At 30.1% G+C, this 19,059-nt stretch overlaps 1 protein-coding gene across 1 annotated transcript; it reads left to right on the top strand.

Moving 5' to 3' along the window:
- The first annotated feature begins 1,794 nt into the window (after positions 1 to 1,794).
- Positions 1,795 to 18,552, top strand: LOC145742149 (glucocorticoid-induced transcript 1 protein-like). Its single transcript, XM_082559916.1, has 11 exons — positions 1,795 to 1,940; positions 2,429 to 2,588; positions 11,610 to 11,755; positions 11,996 to 12,103; positions 12,471 to 12,575; positions 12,794 to 12,940; positions 15,114 to 15,204; positions 15,870 to 15,968; positions 16,142 to 16,248; positions 16,493 to 16,588; positions 16,925 to 18,552. Exons 1-11 carry the CDS (start codon positions 1,848 to 1,850, stop codon positions 17,063 to 17,065), a joined length of 1,293 nt encoding a protein of 430 aa, XP_082416042.1. The 5' UTR covers positions 1,795 to 1,847; the 3' UTR covers positions 17,066 to 18,552.
- The last annotated feature ends 507 nt before the right edge of the window (positions 18,553 to 19,059 follow it).

Below are 19,059 nucleotides of genomic sequence, written 5' to 3'. Positions count from 1 at the left end.
TTTGTTTTGTAATTTTTCGTTTTTTCGCATAACGGCAGTGTCAATATTTAAAACTGTTCAAGAAAGGGTTAAATATATACTTGTGTTTCATATTGTTTTCGTTTCTGTTAGCTAACTCTGTCCTAAGGCGGGGTGTTCGTCACACAGTAGGATTTTATCGTTAGTGCAAGTCTCGACTTGCCATAATTCGAAATGTAATTTTCTGGGTAAACGCCAATTAAGGTGTTTGTTGGTCGTTATTTGACCATTAGAAACCTTACAAGCCACTCTAACAGTGAATAGTGTACATGTTGAAAAATGCATTATTAGAATTACAAAAAAACAAATAACATGTCAGCAAGCATTTTTACCTGCAGTCAACCTGTTTTGGCAATGTTTAGTCGCTTTTTAAAATGAATGACTTAGAAAGTGTAAATAAACCTAGAGTTTAAAATATCTGTTATGGCATGTTTTTATAACATTCTGCAATACTTATGCTAGTTTTTTTACAATTTAGTATCAAAACCTAGACAGTATGTTGCCAGGCCATGCTTGTATTTCATAGAGCTGTAAATAACTAAGGTATATTCTTTTTTTTAAACCTTTGTTATATCTTAATAGTTGGTTTAGATGTATATTTTTTAAGAACCTTATTGATACTTTATTCAATCAAATTTAAGTAATATTTTATGAAACTACCTACTGTTTTTGAAATAAAAGTGTAATATTTTTTACTAGAATTTCTATTAGACTTTAGCTTATGGTGGAATAAAAATGCTGTTGCACTTCTATTTCCTTCCCTTTCCTAGTTTGATATTTAATATGATATAGAACCAAAATTGTTTTATATAAACCGCCTAAGCACTTATTAATTAAAATACCTAAAATTGACACTAATTTAGCCTTTGGTAAATTAAAATGCTGACATGTTAAACAAAAAATTATCAACTTTATGGCACTTAAAACTTGAGATATTTTCTATATTTGTTTTGTGCTGAATAAGTTGTTAAAATGTGTATTGTATGACCTGAATACGCTAAACTTTATAGCCATATTGTCTGCTTTGTGTTTTTTTAAAAGGAACTTCATACACTAAAGTAAACTTTGTTTTTATATCATAACTTACTGTTAGAATAATTTAGCAACCAAACATCAATATTTATAGCTTACTTTTTTGTGCAAGTGAAAAGAAGCAATTTAAGCTAGAATTTAAATGATTTAGTGTTAATGTAAAAAATCTATATATTTTTTTTTTTAAATTTAGGTATGTATATTGTTGTTTTAAATGTATATATTCTAATTTAACCATATGCTGTAAGTTACTGGTCAAACGCGTTCTGTATAGGATGTACTATAGACAAGCAGTAAAAAAGCTGATGAATGATTTAGTGACTGATTTTAAAACCAAACCGTTTTTTTAGGTTTTCAGTATATTTGATGATCCAGAATGTAAATGATATTGTATATCAATATTTAATTTGAAAATCAATAGATTGTCATTAAAATACTTATTACAAGGCCCATCATATAAGTTATAATAGAAGTTGTTTTGCCAATTTTTATACCTTAATAGGATTAAAAAAGTACCATTACACTCTTTTATAAAAAATAAGCAAAATTGTGCTAAATTTAATAGCTCCTCTAATGTAAATAAAAGTTAATACTAAAAATTCTGAACTATTAAGGTTGGTAGAATACTTACTCAAACAGCCATATTTTACAGTCTTATTAATGTTTGGTGTTTATAAGAACATTACAAAAGAACTATATATACCAACTATATTTTACACTAAAACAATACTTTTTTACAGATCACACAAATCAATATAGTTTTTTAATAAAAGTTTGTAAAATCCAATGAAATAAAAATGGCCTCCAAAGACAAACCAAAGACCAAGTCTTTATTGGGAAAAAGTGGTACGCCCAGGCCTCAACCTATTAGAGCCACTCAGCCCTTCCAGGTAATACCTTGTTCAGATATATATCTCTGTAAGCTAGATTGTACATAATACAATCAAATACGAAATTATTGTTATGAGTCATACTAAATTTGTACTGGTACTGTTATCCTAAAGTTATGATAGCATACCGTACAGTTCGTACACAAATGTAAAGTTGCTAGTCAGCTTTACAAAGGCCATTAAAAATCTGTTATTTTACTTTGCCATATTATTTATAGTAATTGGTATTATTTACACGAAATATGTAAGTAGGAACTTAACTGTGGTATGTTAAGGCGCTTCATTTAATAATTACTTTTACAACAATAATAGGTAAATAACACAGCTATGGTAAATGTCATCCTACTTTAAAAACAGATTAGTTATTAGAAATGTAATAGGTTAAGCTCTAATAATTGGAACTACTTCACAATGGCTGTGAACAATTAAATAAAAAAATCCAATTTTGTATCTTAAATTTTTCTAAAACTTCAATTTTATTTTGGTAGCTTCTGCAAGGAAGTCCCGCTCGCAAATCACCTTCTTCTTCACCCACGCCTCGATCTAATGCAGCTTGGCAAACCGGCAACCACCAACGCTGGTCACCGGACCATCGCTCCTCGCCAGATAGGGGTGACAGAAAAAGTCCCAGCTCACCCAGCATAAAAGGTAGTTTTTTGATTTTTTAAATTTTGTTCAAACCAATTTCTAAAAGCTAGCTTCTTCTTGTTAGTTTCTGGGTTTGTGTAATTTTTTAGGTTTTTAAAATTGTTTTTCTGACTTAATTGAATCAACTGCTTTGTGTTCGATTACCTTTAAGTGATAATTACTGCTATTTTTGTGTCATTTTAAGCTAAAAGAGAGTTTTTGGCTAAAAGTCTAAGTAAATGCCATACTATTGTAGTGCAATTAAAATCTTAGCAATTTAAGTTCAAATATTTTTCAAAAAAAAAAGGGTGTGTGTATATAATGTGCATAAATACCATTACTGTATAATAACTAATAGGCACACGTTTACAATACTGTTTTTCAATAACTTGTAACATGGTGTTTTTCGATTAAAAATGGTTGGTTTGTATAAAAAATCACTTATCATAAATGGTCCGTTGTATATCATAAGTTACCAAGGCATTTCGGAAATTGGAGGACAGACTATCAAATTAATTCTTTAAACTGCCCTGAAGGCAGCAGTAAAAAGCTGCTATTTATTTACAAAAGATTTCGAATAACATTTAACTTGTGTAAGTTTGGACATGACCATCTGTTTATTTTCCTTTCTAATTATTTTCAATTACAACAATTGACGTTAAGCTAACGAGGTATTAATATTCTTAAAGGCTTATGACCGTTTAGGTTTTATTTTGAGTTGTTTAATACTGTCGATGATGTCATTTATTGGTATAAGGTCAAAACCAGATCATATTTCTTAAAGATTATAATTTTTTCGCTTGAGAAAAAGTTTTGTAAGTGTAAGGGTAGAATAGGTATACAAATTGCTATCTAAAAATTGAGTATGTTATACTTTATTCGAATATCCCATTCATGTGTTTTTTATTACTTTTTTGTCCTTTTGTCATTTTGTAACACACCCTGTTTGGTAACTACTGAATTTGTGCTTATTTCTCAACATAATAAGCTCAAATTGGAACAGATTTTGTAAGTGGTTTGGTTTTTGATTGAATTACAAGACAAGCCCATTCTGATTACCTTAACACAATATACCTGTATGTTATAGGGACATTATATTTGTATGAAGTTAACCACAATTTCAATGAACATTTGAATTTAATTGAAATTGCGAAATTGTTTATTTTCTGTGGTTTTTAGTTTTTTGTTATAGAAATTTCAATAAACCGCTTTTTTTAAATTTAGTTTTTGTTTTTAATTACTATGTCCTACAATTGATATTTTAGCAATACAATTTACAATAAGAGAGACAGCAATGGCCGGGCGCTCGACCAAAAACAAAGGCTTGTTGCAACGAAAATGACCTTTTTGTGGTTTCCCTGTTATTTTAATCTTTGCTGTATCGAGTGGCTAGCATTTTTGTTTAGCGAATCGGCTCCAAAATTTCTGTAGCAGCACTCAACTCTATTTCGCAGCAACGGAGAACAAAATTGCCCAACGTTTTTAATTTTAACACTCTTGGATTCCGATTTTCAAGGGCTTTCGTTAACACAAATCGGCATTGAATGACGAAGTCTGTTTTAAAGAGCACAGTAAATTTCTTTAGGTATATCTTACAACCGCCAATTGCGAAATCGTATAGCTATTTTACGACGGGCAATTATGTATAGTTGTCGTTGTCGCAAGCACACACTTAACTCCCCCTTACAGCACATTGCCCCCCTGTTGTTAAGACGTGGCCATTGTTTAAATTTTAGGTATATTTAGTTGGTAATTGCCCGGCTAACAACGAGCTTTTGAATAAACTGAAGGCGCAGCCCAAAGCTAGGCTAAAAGCGTTTAGATTTAGCGCAATGGATAATTTGCCCAACTTTATTTAGGCCTAACAATATTGTTTGAATTCCTCTATTTCCTGACATACGATAATTTCAATATAACGCTGCCGACAAAATATACCTTCTGGTCAAGCTGTTGTTTTTGATTGGCATTCAAAAGACCGAGCAAATTTTTGATTTCCTTTTCAAAATCCAAATGTTAGCCCTGTTTGATTAGGCGGAACTATTTTTTGCAAGCGAATTGATAATAGTAAATTTAAACAAGCGATAGGCTATCAAAATTCATAAGGACGCAATCACATATATTAATAATTTTATATGTTTAACGGTTGTTACTACTAGCATGTTATTAAGCCTTGTCTGTTTTTAATAATTGATGATTGTATCGTTTACAATAGTAGCATAATGATCTTATTTACATATTAGTTGACAATTAGAATCTATATCGTCCATATATTACACATCCGATTTTTTGTTATTGATTAATATGTAAAAGTGTTAAAATTTATTACTTTATTACAATGACAATTTAATTATTTTCACAGTCTTGACTTTAATACTAAAATTCAAATGCCCATTTTTTATAAATAATTTTACATAAAGCATGTAGTCATTTTTGTTTAAGCGTACGATTAGAACCGTTGGCTGACCGCAGTTTTGTAACGATTTCGGACTAAAATCTGATTAAACAAGCGGCTTTTTTTGATTACAGACAAGTCACAACGAATAAATATTATTTTAATTAACGAAAAACGCAAAACCAATTATACCAAAACATTTAAACGTAATAACGCATACTTTTTTGACTTTGTTTTTAAGAATTCTTTATGTAAAAAGTTAGCTTGTAATCGGTTGAGTTTATTTAACAGGCGATAACAAGATTTTGTTACGAAGCACCGTTCGTTCTTGTTTGGATTATGACGTCACTGTGAAAGTGTGCTTAGCTAGTAACTGCTGTACGGTTAGCTGCAACACCTATTTTTAAGGCAATTTGGTTACTTTCCTCGGTTTGGCATTATCGAAATTTTTTTACCCAATGATATGTTTTAACCAGGTTTCTGTCATATTACTTAAAAACCGTTTTACTGGATGGGCCGATGGCTGTTTTAAAGGCTATGAGGCATTTTTTGTTAACACCCACTTACCCTAAAACCCCTCTCTTTTTCTAAAAAGAACTATTGACTTAAATTGCGGCGAAATATCGTTTTTGAAATTTGGGATTTCGGTCAAATAGATTTTGTGCTTAAAAACTCCTGTTTTATTAGGGCAAGATGATGTATATTTACCCAAATACACGCTCACAATGTGTTTTATTTTTGGTTTTCGCTCGGCGCACCACAATAAAATTGTTTCTAGATTACAACGTTGCGATGTTGTCGTACATCTTGTCCCAAACACGGTCGAGTTTAGAAATTATCTGTAGGCTTTGCCCGCGACAAATACTAGACCTCAGCACGGGTGTCCAGTTACATTGGTAATCCATTTCCGTCGTTGATAGTATTTCGGGGCTCGGCCCAGTGTTATGTATGGAGTATAATAAAATCGCGTATTGTACGCGCCGGGCAGCTGTATTATATCAAGATAGGGCCCGATCAGCAGCGCTTGCCAATAATTGTTTGTATAAAACTTTGCCGGGCGTTTTGGCCTCGCCAGCGAGCCTGTAATTGTAATATAAAAGAAGTTTATTTTTTACTCTCTTTCGGCGCTCCCTTGGTTCTTAACAAACCGCGCTTTAGAATACAAATGGCCAGTGACGTCACACAATGGGACTCGCGAACGCGAAATTGCCGTGTCTGAACCGATAAAGAATTCATGATCTGTACACTTTGCCCGACGACGACGACGACGACGACAGCGTTCTATTTGGGCGAGGGATAAGCACTGACCAACATTTATAGCTATTATAAAAGCGAGGGTTTTTAATAACGCTCGAGTTTATGACATTTTATTGACTTTTCGCCGATAGCTCGCGTAACTTACAGGCTAGTTTTTGCTAGTTTTTGTGGCTGAACACTTCAAATGTAAGTTAACACAATTAAAATAAACGACCAGTTTAAATATACATGACGTGGCTCAACTAAAGGTTAATTTTTTCTCGTATAGTTAAGCAATAAAAATAATATAAAGCGTTTTGCGTTTTTTGGGGCAAACCATTTAATGCCTTATGTTGTTTATTTTAAATATATATTGCATTGGCCTGGCGATTTACGTCTATGACTTAAAAATTGGAGCTCAATAAAAGATTAAAAAATATTCTTTAAAACGCTGACAATTCAAACTGCGTCACTACATGTTGAGATAGTAATTGCATATATTAACTTAATACATGTTGCTTTTCATAAGAAATTGCGCCTTATTTTTTGCTGCGTTGAACTTGTTATTGTTCGATGTGTTGTAAACGCGGGAATTGCTCGAATCCCTGGACAATAGAATATGGCAGGTGCAAATTTTTGAGGTCTGACGTAGGAATTATTACAGCGTTATCGTAATAGGTTCGACCAAGCAATTTTACGAGGTCGTTTTAAACAAAGCACCTTTACTTTGCCGCCTTAGATTGCGACAATTACATACCGCTTGCGGATTTTACAGCTTATGTGTTCTTTACGGTCCTTAAGTTAACTCGTTACTTTTACGGTTCTTTAAAATATATATATACTTTAACTTGATAATTACTATACTTTAAGATATTGGGTATTATCTTAATTTAAAAATCGCGATATTAAGTGTACATTGTTCTTATTACTTTCACGGTTTTTAAAGAACGTTAATTTTACGGTTCCTGACAAGTTTCTTATTACTTTCACGGCCCTAACATTTTTGGGGCTCGGTAAAGTACACACGATTCGCGGATTATACCAAAGGGTATTCGGGTATAAACTACAAGTATTATGCAAGATCGCATTTTACAACAGTACTTATTGTTGTGCTTACCATTACATTAGCCGAGGAAAGATGTTAACGCTTTAGCTAATCTATGACGTAATATAAACCACGATACCTCATGTAACAAACCGTAAATCTACGTGATTTACACATCATAAACCAAGACGTTTTAATGTCAGTATTTTGCATACTAAATACACTTAGGTATTTAAGAATATCCTAACATGGTGTTTTATGGGTAGATTGTTAAACCAAGTGTTTACGGATGCTTGATTTTAAGACTTTTTTGTTGGTGATTTTGTAGGCTGTTGATCAATTTTTAAACTTTTTTATCTGGGTTATTTTTCCTAGCATTTTGGGCTTGTAAATCAGTGTTGAATATCATTTCAGGCGACGCTTTTTTTAATTATTTCCCCACCCACCATTCCATTGACGATCATTTAGGAAACTGGCTTAGTGTGTTAAACGTAAGACGAGACCCCTCAAATTAATCGGAATTTTCTTTACAATTCCTCATTTGTTGTTGTTACGAAATCGAGTACAGCGCCGGTAATTCATACAGACTGGCAATCTACACCGTTTCATATCGGTTCACAGGCGCGTAAAGTAAGCCACGCTGACTTAAGCTGTCCACGAAATTGTCGTCTGATATTGGGCTTATGTGTTTTTTGTTGTGTTTTGAAAACCTCTCGTTTCGTCGTTATCGCTGCGATATATTAGAATGACTGTACAGCGTATGTCACCACACACACATACAATAACTTCGGCAACTCGAAGGCATTTCCGCTGTATGCTCAACTTTGTGTTGCTGTAACTTAGGCCTAAACGAACACGACCGTACGAAATTAACCAGCAAAACCTGTGTTTTCCAACGAAGCGAGTATGTAATTGGCTTTGAGAAATCCTTTTTTTGGCACATCGAAATACGATTTATTAGTTCAACCAGCGTTTAAGCGAAAAAATATCGCATGATGACCAGGTGGAACGATATTGTAGACCTGAATTGATGACGTATAAGTTCCTATTCTCAAGCCATACAACAACAATATGTTCCTTTTCCTTTTAACTTTTAATAAATCCTAAGTCAATTTAAGTTTAACGCTTGAAATGAGAACACAAGAAAAGTTATTTGATTTAGGCAAGAAATTGATTTTAATCAACTCGGTTTCGCGAGGGCATTGCGCAAATACGGGCCACTTTAAACGTAAGAAATGAGTTTTTTCGGCTCCCAGCGGCACTACAACGAGGTAATCCCACTGCGGCTCTCTGATTAGATTGTCCGCTTGGCCAACTTCTCTCTGCGAAAAAGATACACTTGTTGACGCAAGCCGCTTGTTTTTATCGTAAAAAGCTCACATTAGCCCTTATAAAAGGTCTCCTTGTTTTTCTTATCTGGCCTACCAGTAGAGTGCCATAAAGTCGATATAAAACATCCGAATGACCGGTCAGCGCAAGGACCGCAAACACAGGTTTTTGACGCTCAAGCATGTTTGTTAAAACCTCTTGTTATTCTACTTGACTTGGAACGTATTTGCAGCTTGCTGGCATACCGTACCTAATTGATACACGGTTTTATTATTGATAAAAGCAGTGGTGCCGGCAATTCAAAATAAAATTCCTTTGGTGTAACTTCAGCCTGTTTTAACCGGTTTCAACAATCTAGCGCTGACGTCAGCATATCAGTCCTTTCTAAATATTAAAAGACACCCAGTATTTGCTTGAACGACTACGACATGTTGTGGCATTTATTTCAGTTGAAAAGCCAGTTTTTGAAGCCTATATTTAACCATATCACGCCCGAATGTTTTGAGTAGCCTGAAAAAATAAACCTAGTTAACCCAAATCGATTTTAATCGTTTTTTAAGCAAAAAACTAAAAGGATATAATGTTAAAACAACAATAACACAAAAGTTAATAGTTACAGTTATTTTTATACAAATTTTTTTTAATGTGAAAAATTGATGATTGATGGTATAGTAAATATCATGAATTCCTTAGTTTTGTGTAAAACCGTTTACAATAAGTTAAAATTTAAGAAAAATACCTTTTATAATGTTTACTATATTCTCTATGTGCTTTACCATATCCACCCACTACTTTGGGACTTTTTATGAGCTAAAATCAATCAACTAACAATCCAAAATAAAGTTTGCAAAAATCTAAAATAAACCTACACTTAATTTGGCTGTAGTACTAAACTGTAATATTTATCCCATTAATATTAAAGAAATTAATAAATTTTTAAAGGTTGAAAATATGTCACACTAAAATTAAAGAAATTTTGAAGTTTTTAAACATTTAACGCTTTGGTATTATATATATTTAAAAATTTTTGTTGTACAAGTTTTGTGGGAAAAATTTGATTTTTTGCTAACGATTCAAAAGCGCAATAGTCACCTTATCAAAACTTATTAAAAGCCTGTCATTTGTTCAATTTAAAACAGTTGACATTTTGCTGGGTTTGAATTTTAAATTAAAAATGATCCAAAACAGTAATTGACCAAATGAAGGTTGGATTGATTGCCTAATACTATTTCCTTTAGGTTCTGTGTGTAATATTTCAGTATTGCGATATGTCCATTAATTTGTAAATCTATGCTTAAAAATGTGCTTACTTTGTGATATTTTACTGATTAGTTTTGGCTATTTCATACTTGACTTTGTTCAATAAACTTTTAATTAAAAATTCTTTACAGAACTTGGTTTGATATGGCATTTGTAACACAATAGAGATAAATTGAATTTGTATTAATCAAACAACGCCAAAAGTATTATGTAATGTACTCACATAAATTATAAAAAGTTTGCTATGTATATTTAAAATCATAACATATATTTCAAAATATTTATTGAAAAATGTAAAAAATTAGGATTTATAGTTGAGGCCATTACTTTATTTGTTTAAAATTAGGAATTATTGTTTAGGCCATAATTCATTTTATAACCTACTTTTATTTCGACGTTTTTAAAACTTAAGCTTTTAAAGGGCATCTTTTATCATTTCTTCCAAGTTTATTTTAGTGATAAGAGGGCGCACTTAAATAGGTTATGTGTAAAAACAATATTTTTATGACTTAAATTTATAGCAGAATATTTTCATTTAGTTGACATTTGTTGTTCTATGAATGGTTTTTATGTTGATTTATTATTTCAATGTTGTTTTGTGAATTATCAGAGCTTATCAAATGATGTTTAAAACACATAAGCTAGATTACTGAAGTTCACAAGGATATTTTAACAAATTTGATTTTTTGGAAAAATATATTTAAAAAAAAAAAAATTTCACAGTAATTATAAAAACTATTGCATATTTTTTAATGTGATTTAAAAAAAAGTTTAAATGCACTTATTCTCTAATGTTTATTTTTGTTAATAAAAATTATACTTAAATTAATTGTTGAGTTCTAAAAATTTCTATCAAATAATTATAACTTTATTGATATGGTATGCAATGTGCAATTTGGTAATAACTAAAAAAAATCGGATTTGATAATAAACTTGTTTTACCATATTGCATTCAAAAATAATGGTTAATTTAGCAATGTTCTTTCTACAGGATGTTTTGTCACTGATAACCGAGCTTTTTGCAAATTTGTATAGGAAATTGGCTGGTGATTATACTCTTCCCTGCATGAGTTTAGTCATGGCCTTGATAGCTTAAAAGGGAATTTAAAATTACTAGATCATGTTTATGATTGACTAGTTGACCTTACCTATATTTAAGTGATGTTTTAAACTTAATCTTTATATCGTAGAGAAAAAATTGTTTAGATTTTCGTCACCTTTTTAGTTAAAAACAAGCAAAAACTTAACCCACGCAATTGTTTTGTTATAACGTAAGGTTTAGCAAAATCTTTAAATTCCATACCCTATAGCTAAACTATTTACGCAAATTCTATTGGATTTTAGGCCAAAAAATAATCACAAAATTACCCCGCCTACGTAAAAATTCTGAACGTAAGGAACGTAAAGTTAAGTGCGGGGGAGATATAGCATTCCTTTAAGTGGCTGCGAAGTTTGCTTTAGTAATTTACTTATATATTTGTATAATTAATAACAAAAAGTTTAAGCCATGATAAATTATGCTGCATAATATATTTTGTTTATTTATATCAAAATTTTTTCTCTATTTATAAACTTTTTTTTATGATTAACGTTTTTCTAGTGGCTTCCACCTTTTTTTACTGTCTTAGAAAAGAAATGTTTTTACTATATAACGAAAAGACATTATTTTTGTTTTGAAAACACATTGTACCTACAAATCTTGTTTAAAAAATTAATTTTTATGTCTTAGTTACGTATATAACAAAAACGAAAATTGATAAACTTTTTAAATATTTTTCAGCTGTACAAAATCGCCGAAGTCCTTCTCCAAGTATTCGTCGAACAACAACATCGTTAGATCCGATTGGACCTTACCTAACTGGACAATGGCCTCGAGAAAGTATGTCGCTTCACCAGCATTCAAGCATGCGCGACAAACAAACTCAGGTACAAAGAAAAAAAATTTTAAACTTGATTTTTATAGTAATGTGAAATTGCTGTTTTTTGCAAATATAATTTAATTTAAAAATTAAGTACTTTACAGTAAGAAAAAAATATCAATTTGTTAAAGTTTAATAAAATTCTGCTACTTTACTTCAAGAGCTAATTGTTATAAAGCACATTTATCAAAATCTAATTTATTTTTATTTATAATAAAATTTTATTTTATTTTTTATCTTATTTTAGACTCCGGATTGGAGTGTGGAAGGCAACTCGGTGAAGTCTTCATCCAAGAACACCCGTTCTTCCTCTTCCATTCCGGATGCAAATGGACCATTTCCTGAGCTTAAACAAGTAAATTTATGATATTATTAATTTATTAAAAATGCTGAAATAATTAAATTAATACAAAATTAATTAAAAATCGCCAATATTTTGTGTATATCGTTAACCTTCATAATACCCTTAAAACAAAAACCCATACAATTTATATATTTAGCCCCTATTTAAATAAATGCTCTTACAGAAAACACAGTTATTCAAAATGGGTTATTTTACTTTTGTTTTCTATTTTAATAATTTTAGTTACCATTTAAAAATTCACAGTTTTATTAATATAAAGTAAGGGTTATAAACACAAGTCATTAAACTGCATTATTTACTTAATATGAATGTAAATAAACTTGTTCGTAAAATAACCATGTTATTTTAAATTGTTTAGATGCGGCAACAGATTCGAAGAATTGGGAAAAGTTCGAGACACAATGATAAGAAAGAGAGGTCGCCACCTGTGCATGGGAACCACGCTGCTCTTCAACAACTACCTGTAAGTTAACAATTTTATATATATATGGATTTTCTTATACGCCAATTTTTTGAGCTGATTTTAATGTTGCTGCTTAAACCTAGAGTAATAATTTTTCTTTATTTTTACCTTAGTTATCTATATTTGCTTGTTATTTAATTAATCATATTGTTTTTTGACTATCAATATTATTTTTTTGTAAAAAAATATTTATGTTATTCTGTAATTTTTTATTTTAGGCAAAATCTCAAACTAAGTCGACCCCAATCACAATCGGGGGTCAAACCTTTGGAAGAGTCCCGAAAAGACAAAACAGTGCAGAAGCATTAAACAAGGAGATAGATGAATATACAAGCAACCCACCTTCAGGAGAACTACCAGGACGGGTAAGTGTTTTTTTCCTATGCATAATTGTTTAGTCTACATACACAACTTTTATTCAACTACTACCTTTTAAAATGGCGGCTTGTGGCGTATAGTAGGATTTAATGCACATAAACCAAAAAAAATTAAAATTTTGGTGGTAGTTCTTCCAAAATGTTAATGATTGTAACAGGTAGTCTTAGTATCAATATGGTTTTTCATTTTGATATTCAGCTCAAGTTTAGAGAAAGGAGGTCTAACATAGTATTTTAAGTAATTTTTTTAGAAATTCTGGCCTATTTACGTTACAACATTTAAACAAAGCCAAAACTATGGCATGTGCCACAGCTTTTTTTTAAGTGTGTTAATATCATGAATACCAGTGTAGGCCCTAATAAAGAATGTCCATGTAAACAGGGTAACTGTTTAGTTTACAGCCTTTAAACATTAATTATCTCAGCCTTACCATAAATTTTGTGTGCTGATAAGTTGTAGACTTTGTGATATAGACTGTTTATTAACCTGCCTATCAAAGTTGTGGTTTGGTAGGAGTAAGTAAAGCTACTTTAGCAGGAATTGAACTCTGGACTGTTGGGGCTAGAAAATAAATTTAAGTGGTCTAAATTTAATTTTTTAAGAAATATAGTCGGCCTTAGTTGGCCCCATTGTTGTAACAGATGAAATAAAGAGTTAAACTATAATTTGTGAAACATAACAACTGTGAAATTGTTAAAACTATTAAAAAAGGGAAGTTTTTGGTAAACAAAATTGTCAAAAACAAAATCATTTTGTCACACACAACAATTCTATATCAGAAGTCCAACTATTTTCCTGTTTTCCATTTAAAATAAAGCTTTAAAACCTTTGAACCAAGAGGCATAGTGATAGCTGTTTAGCAAACTGCAAACTGCTTGTGGTTTTATAATTCAGCAATACAAAATTACAAGTGGCTTTGATTAATAAAGTAACTGTGCAAACACTGCAGTCTGGGCCACATGTTATTTCAACCCACTTCACTTTGCTGCTGTAATTTTAGAAGCCGTGTAATAACGTTTTAAAATAAAAATAACATCCTATTTTTTAAAGTTTAAAATTTCAACAAATTAATACACTGCAATATTGAAAAATAGTAATTTGGCTAGGCGTATCTCTTTAAAGTCATATATTAGCGATATTTTTATACTCAAAAATTAATAAAGTTGGTGTCACTCAACACAAAAATGATTTTAACTTTAAATAATTTCACCTACTTTTTAAGTTATATAACTTTAAAAAAAAATTCAACTAATTAAAAAAAGGGGAAGCTCTGTTTGTAATGACGTAGAAAGTACTTGCTTGTATACATTCACTATGCTACTTGGCACTTCCTACGTCACACAAAAAATATGGTAACCTGGTTTTTTATGTTAATCATTTTTCAGTATTTTTGAAAATTAAATTGTAAGTACCACAGACATTTTTTAGAGGTTCTAAAGCCATTTTGTGATTTATTATCAATCCTACTAACGTGCTATATACATCACTAACAAAATTGCAAAACTCTGTAACATAACACTTAAAATAAAATATAAGATAAGTCCTAAAACAAATAAAAAATCAAAAAAAACTAAATTTTAATATAACTCAATGATTCGCCTTAGTATAAACATACAGTTCACGATTTTAAACTATATACAATTGTTTACCATAGAGCAGTTAAAATGTCAAAAAACATCCTTTTAATTTGCATTTAGCATATGCTGATATACTATTCATAAAATGTTGATACAGTTATTCAAAATAGGCATTCATCTATACTTTACGTGGAACTTTATTTATTTTTGCATAAACAACTGTGGCTAATATAAGATTTATTAAACTTTTTACAGTTAACAGAAATTATTGCTTTTTCATTACAAAACTCCTCTTTAAATTAAATTAAACAAATAAAAAACTGCCAAAAAAAGTCTATGCAAGAATGTAATACACTAAAATACTTTTTACTGGCAAAAAAAAAACGCTTTTTTAAGGGAATGATGTAATATGTTTCTGGTTTGGGGTGGCGTTTTTGTGACACCATACAATTGGCTGAAATATGGTTCTACTTTAACCAATACTTAACTAGCAGTCTTTTAATACCAAAACCATTTAACCTTATTACCATATTAAAACTTTATTTTTTGAAAAGCATTTTGATTTTTTTGTTTTTATCCGCAGTTGTTTCAAGGGATAACGCCACCCGATGGCCACCGAGCACCTTTACCTCGAAGCAGTACAACAAGAAGCATGGAGACTCAAACTCCACAAGGTAACAACTTTTATTTTCTAATTATTTTTCAAAAAGTTGTTGCTATAACACTATCACCAACAAATGGTAAAAACCGCAAAAAACTTTTTGTTTATTTTCACAGCAAAACTGCCAAAAAATATTTGTCATTATTTTTTTACTATTTCCTTTTACTGTAAAATAACAATAAACTCAGAGCAATAAAAATTAAAGACATAAAAATGACAGCAACTAATTCTGGGTAATAAAGATAAATTAACAACAAAAAAAACAAACAGGCTTTGTTATTTTCCCATGCACAAGAGTGCAAATTAAAAAAATGGTGTTTCTATCTTAAATGTAATAAACAATCGGTACATGGTACTGGTTGATCAATTTAAACACTTGGCACTAATTTGCGGGTTAAGGGAGTTTTTGATTCGTTTTTTAGACCTGGCTTATAGGAAAGTTATCGTTAATAATTAAACTAAGACTTTGAATCATTTTTCGATATCTGATAAGTTTTTGATAACATTGTTTTAGGCACTGATAAGTCTATTTAAAATTAAAAAGGTGAATACCTAATTTAATTAAAATCCTATACTCAAAATATTATGTAGCTGAAGTTATGTTGGATCTTAAAAAAATAGTTAAAATTTAAAAAAAAATTCTAAATTTTAAAATTTTTTTATTATTATTTTTTTAAGAATATGTCGATGGGGGTCACTCACCCACACCTTCACCCACGGTCACCCCACAAGTTGGCATCAATTTACCCAAGACTGTATTTGATGTAGAAGTTAAGGGTAAATAAGATTTTAATTTAAAAATACTATTTTTCATACAAGTTACAACATTTTTATTTTTTTAAAAGCCTTTAAATTAAACATATGTATATTGACTACTAAGCTATATTGTATATAGATAAGTGTACTGTTATCTAGATCAGTATTGTTTAACAAATATAATTTTGTTACAGATGCAGGCATTAGCCCATGTCCAAAGTATGCATCGAGTCCGAGACCGAATAATAGTTATATGTTTAAACGTGAGCCACCAGAGGGAGCTGAGAGGCCTTATATCAAAGTACGTTATTTGTTAAATTTTTGAAGTATTTTTTTTCTTTAAGTTTTGTATAGTGTACTGTATTCATTTTTATAAATTTGTTAAAATAAAAAAGAATTAAGAAAATTTCACCTTTTATTTGTTTTATATCTAACAACCATTAACAAAGTGACCAATGTACCATTTCATAGAAGTATTTTTTAACAGATTTTTTTACAATTTTTTTAATATATTGGATTAAAACCTTAAAACTTAAATTTCTTAGGAGGAAATAGCAAGGGAAGTATCACCAGGATGTCCAGACAAAAACAAGGTCAACTTTTATCCTTATATTTCCTCTGCATTTGCTTCAGTAAAGAAGGTAAAAATCATTTAGATTATTATTGTTTTCTAAATAAATCACTTTCAAGTTTGTTTTCTATCTAGTTAAAATTTAAAGTAGTTTTTAGTATTGTGAAATAAAAAAAAATTGTGACCTTTATATAAAAAATACTGTATTCAATTTTTTTTTTAAATCAAATTAACTGCCATTACTGCTGTTAAGAATTGTAAATTTGTTAAACTGCTCTTACATTTATAGTGCAACTATACAGGAGTATAATAGTCACGAATTACCCTAAAAATAGTTGTTAAAAATGATTAGAAAGAATAATTTCAAAATTTTAATTAAAAATTATTTTTTGCAAAATTTTATCAGAATTCGAAAATGCCTGCAGTGATTTTGGTGCCAGAACAAAACAATAACACGGCAACCCTGACCCCGCCTCGTAACAGCCCCCTAAACCTCGCTAACCCTCAACCTCAAGTTCTGGTGGACTTCAGTGAACCCCGCATGTAAACTCAGGGACTTTCCCTCTCGACTGTGGGTTAATTTGGGCGATAAAGAATGATGCACTATTAATACACAACATACAATGCACATTTAAAAAATTTGTTCCATGAATTAATAAAAAAAAATTTTTTATATTTTGTAGGCCTTAAAAAATGATTTTTTTTTACAAAAACCTAAATTTTAGTTTAAAAAAATGTTACATTTAGATACTTTAACAAGTGGTTACTTTAATATGGTAGAGAAACTTTGATAAAAAACATTATTTCTAAAAATTACATTTAAATATGTGCCTCAGTAGTTATTCCTTTGTTATTAAATTGCTGTAGCTTGTTTTAAAAGTTAACTACACCATATAAAAGTAGCCCTTTTACATTAAATACCTAGATTAATATATATTAGAATTTATGGTTATTCTTTGTTGCCTTTATGGAGATAATATATAAAAGGTGCACTAATGAACTTTTGTAGTAATCAAAATAGCAGCTTACGCTGTCTGTAGTTAGTTTGGTTACTGACATTTTACGAAGTGACCATCCTATTTAAAAAGTGTAAATATTTTCTTTTATTGTTTTAAGTTCAATTTAATGCATTTTTGTTTCAAAAAAAAATTAAAAAATATTTTTTCTAAAAAAAGTTTTTTTTTATTCAATACTTTTTGAAACATAATCATTCCTAAAAAATATAAATTTTATTTTTACAAATTTTTAAAAAAAGTTTAAGGATTATCCAAATAATTATTATTTATGAAAAGTAAATACAAATTGGTGTAGTTCATTTTTGTCCTTGCCCGTTGTTTATCATTCTAAGCAAGGTGTAAGATTTATTTTAAATAGAGCTTGTTGGTCTTACAGTTAGCATTTTTTTGTAAATATTTCACTTTAATACTAAAATTTGTTTTATTTTTGCATTTTCGTTAAAAACACAAATTTTTAAAATACTTTATTTGGCCTGAATGAGTTTAAAAGTTCAATTTCGAAAAAAGTGACTTTAAAATTTAAATTTTCTGTGCCTGGCTTTAGTTACTTTACTTTTGTGCTTTTTTCAAACTATTTTAACAAAAAAAAATTTTATTTGTTGTTTTAAAAAGAAAAAATTTATTCTGTTATGTTATGCAGAGCAGTGGTTGTGACCGTGTTGTTTTTTAATAACAGAGCATCGGTCGTGCCACTTTTGTGTCATCCTTGTCGTTATATTTTCACATTGCGTTATTGGTTCGTGGTTAATTATTTTTTGGCGTTTTTTTATTTTTTTGTTAAATATTTTGTTGTTGCTTGCATTCCGTAGAGTGGGATTTTGAACCCATTTCACTTGAGTGTAATTCTACGTTGTTGTTTTTGTTTAATTTTTTTGTATTTTTTCTGTCAGAATTAATAAAAATACTACCGCAGTTGTGCACATTGGCCTTGTTTTATAGCCTAGCCTTCTACTATTTAACAGTAAATTTCTAGCACTCAGCACCAATATTATTTTTTTATATTTGTCCTTGCTGTGGAAAGGCCAACTCCACTGCCTATGCATAAAATAACTTTTATTGCGTGACCAAGCCTCGAGTTGACAATTACCTTAAAATTAAACCTTATTGTTCTTTAGCTCAGTAGACATAAAAGTCCCTTCAACTTGGCTAAATAAAAGTACTTTGGTATAGGAGCGGTGAGAATCGAACTTAGGACCTCGTACATGGAAATCACGCTACAAGTGACAAGCTAAGTAAGTATTTGTAACTGTTTTATAAATATTATTATTAGTTTTATACCTCTTTTTAAATATTGAATGTTATAGCATTCAGTAATTAATTTTATTTAAAGCTACACTGAAAAGTGATTCCGAGTTAAAACTATAGCTACATAAATTGCTTTAATTCAATTTTTGATCTGTTTCTTATATTAAAACGTTTGTTACTTATTATGGTTCGAAATCTTAGATTTCGAAACATATTGTTATTGTCAGTGTATTTATTATGGTTCAAAATCTTAGATTTCGAAACATATTGTTATTGTCAT

Source organism: Corella eumyota, chromosome 2 (genome assembly GCF_963082875.1).
Source record: "Corella eumyota chromosome 2, kaCorEumy4.1, whole genome shotgun sequence".
NCBI lineage: Eukaryota > Metazoa > Chordata > Ascidiacea > Phlebobranchia > Corellidae > Corella > Corella eumyota.
Note: the sequence above shows the minus strand (reverse complement) of the source record. Positions and strands in the feature narration are given on the sequence as shown.

Coding starts and splice junctions, on each gene's coding strand:
- LOC145742149 (XM_082559916.1), top strand. CDS start 1,848: ATGGCCTCCAAAGACAAACCAAAGACCAAGTCTTTATTGGGAAAAAGT. Junction 12,576..12,793: donor CTGCTCTTCAACAACTACCT/GTAAGTTAACAA, acceptor TTTTTATTTTAG/GCAAAATCTCAAACTAAGTC. Junction 16,249..16,492: donor CTGAGAGGCCTTATATCAAA/GTACGTTATTTG, acceptor TAAATTTCTTAG/GAGGAAATAGCAAGGGAAGT.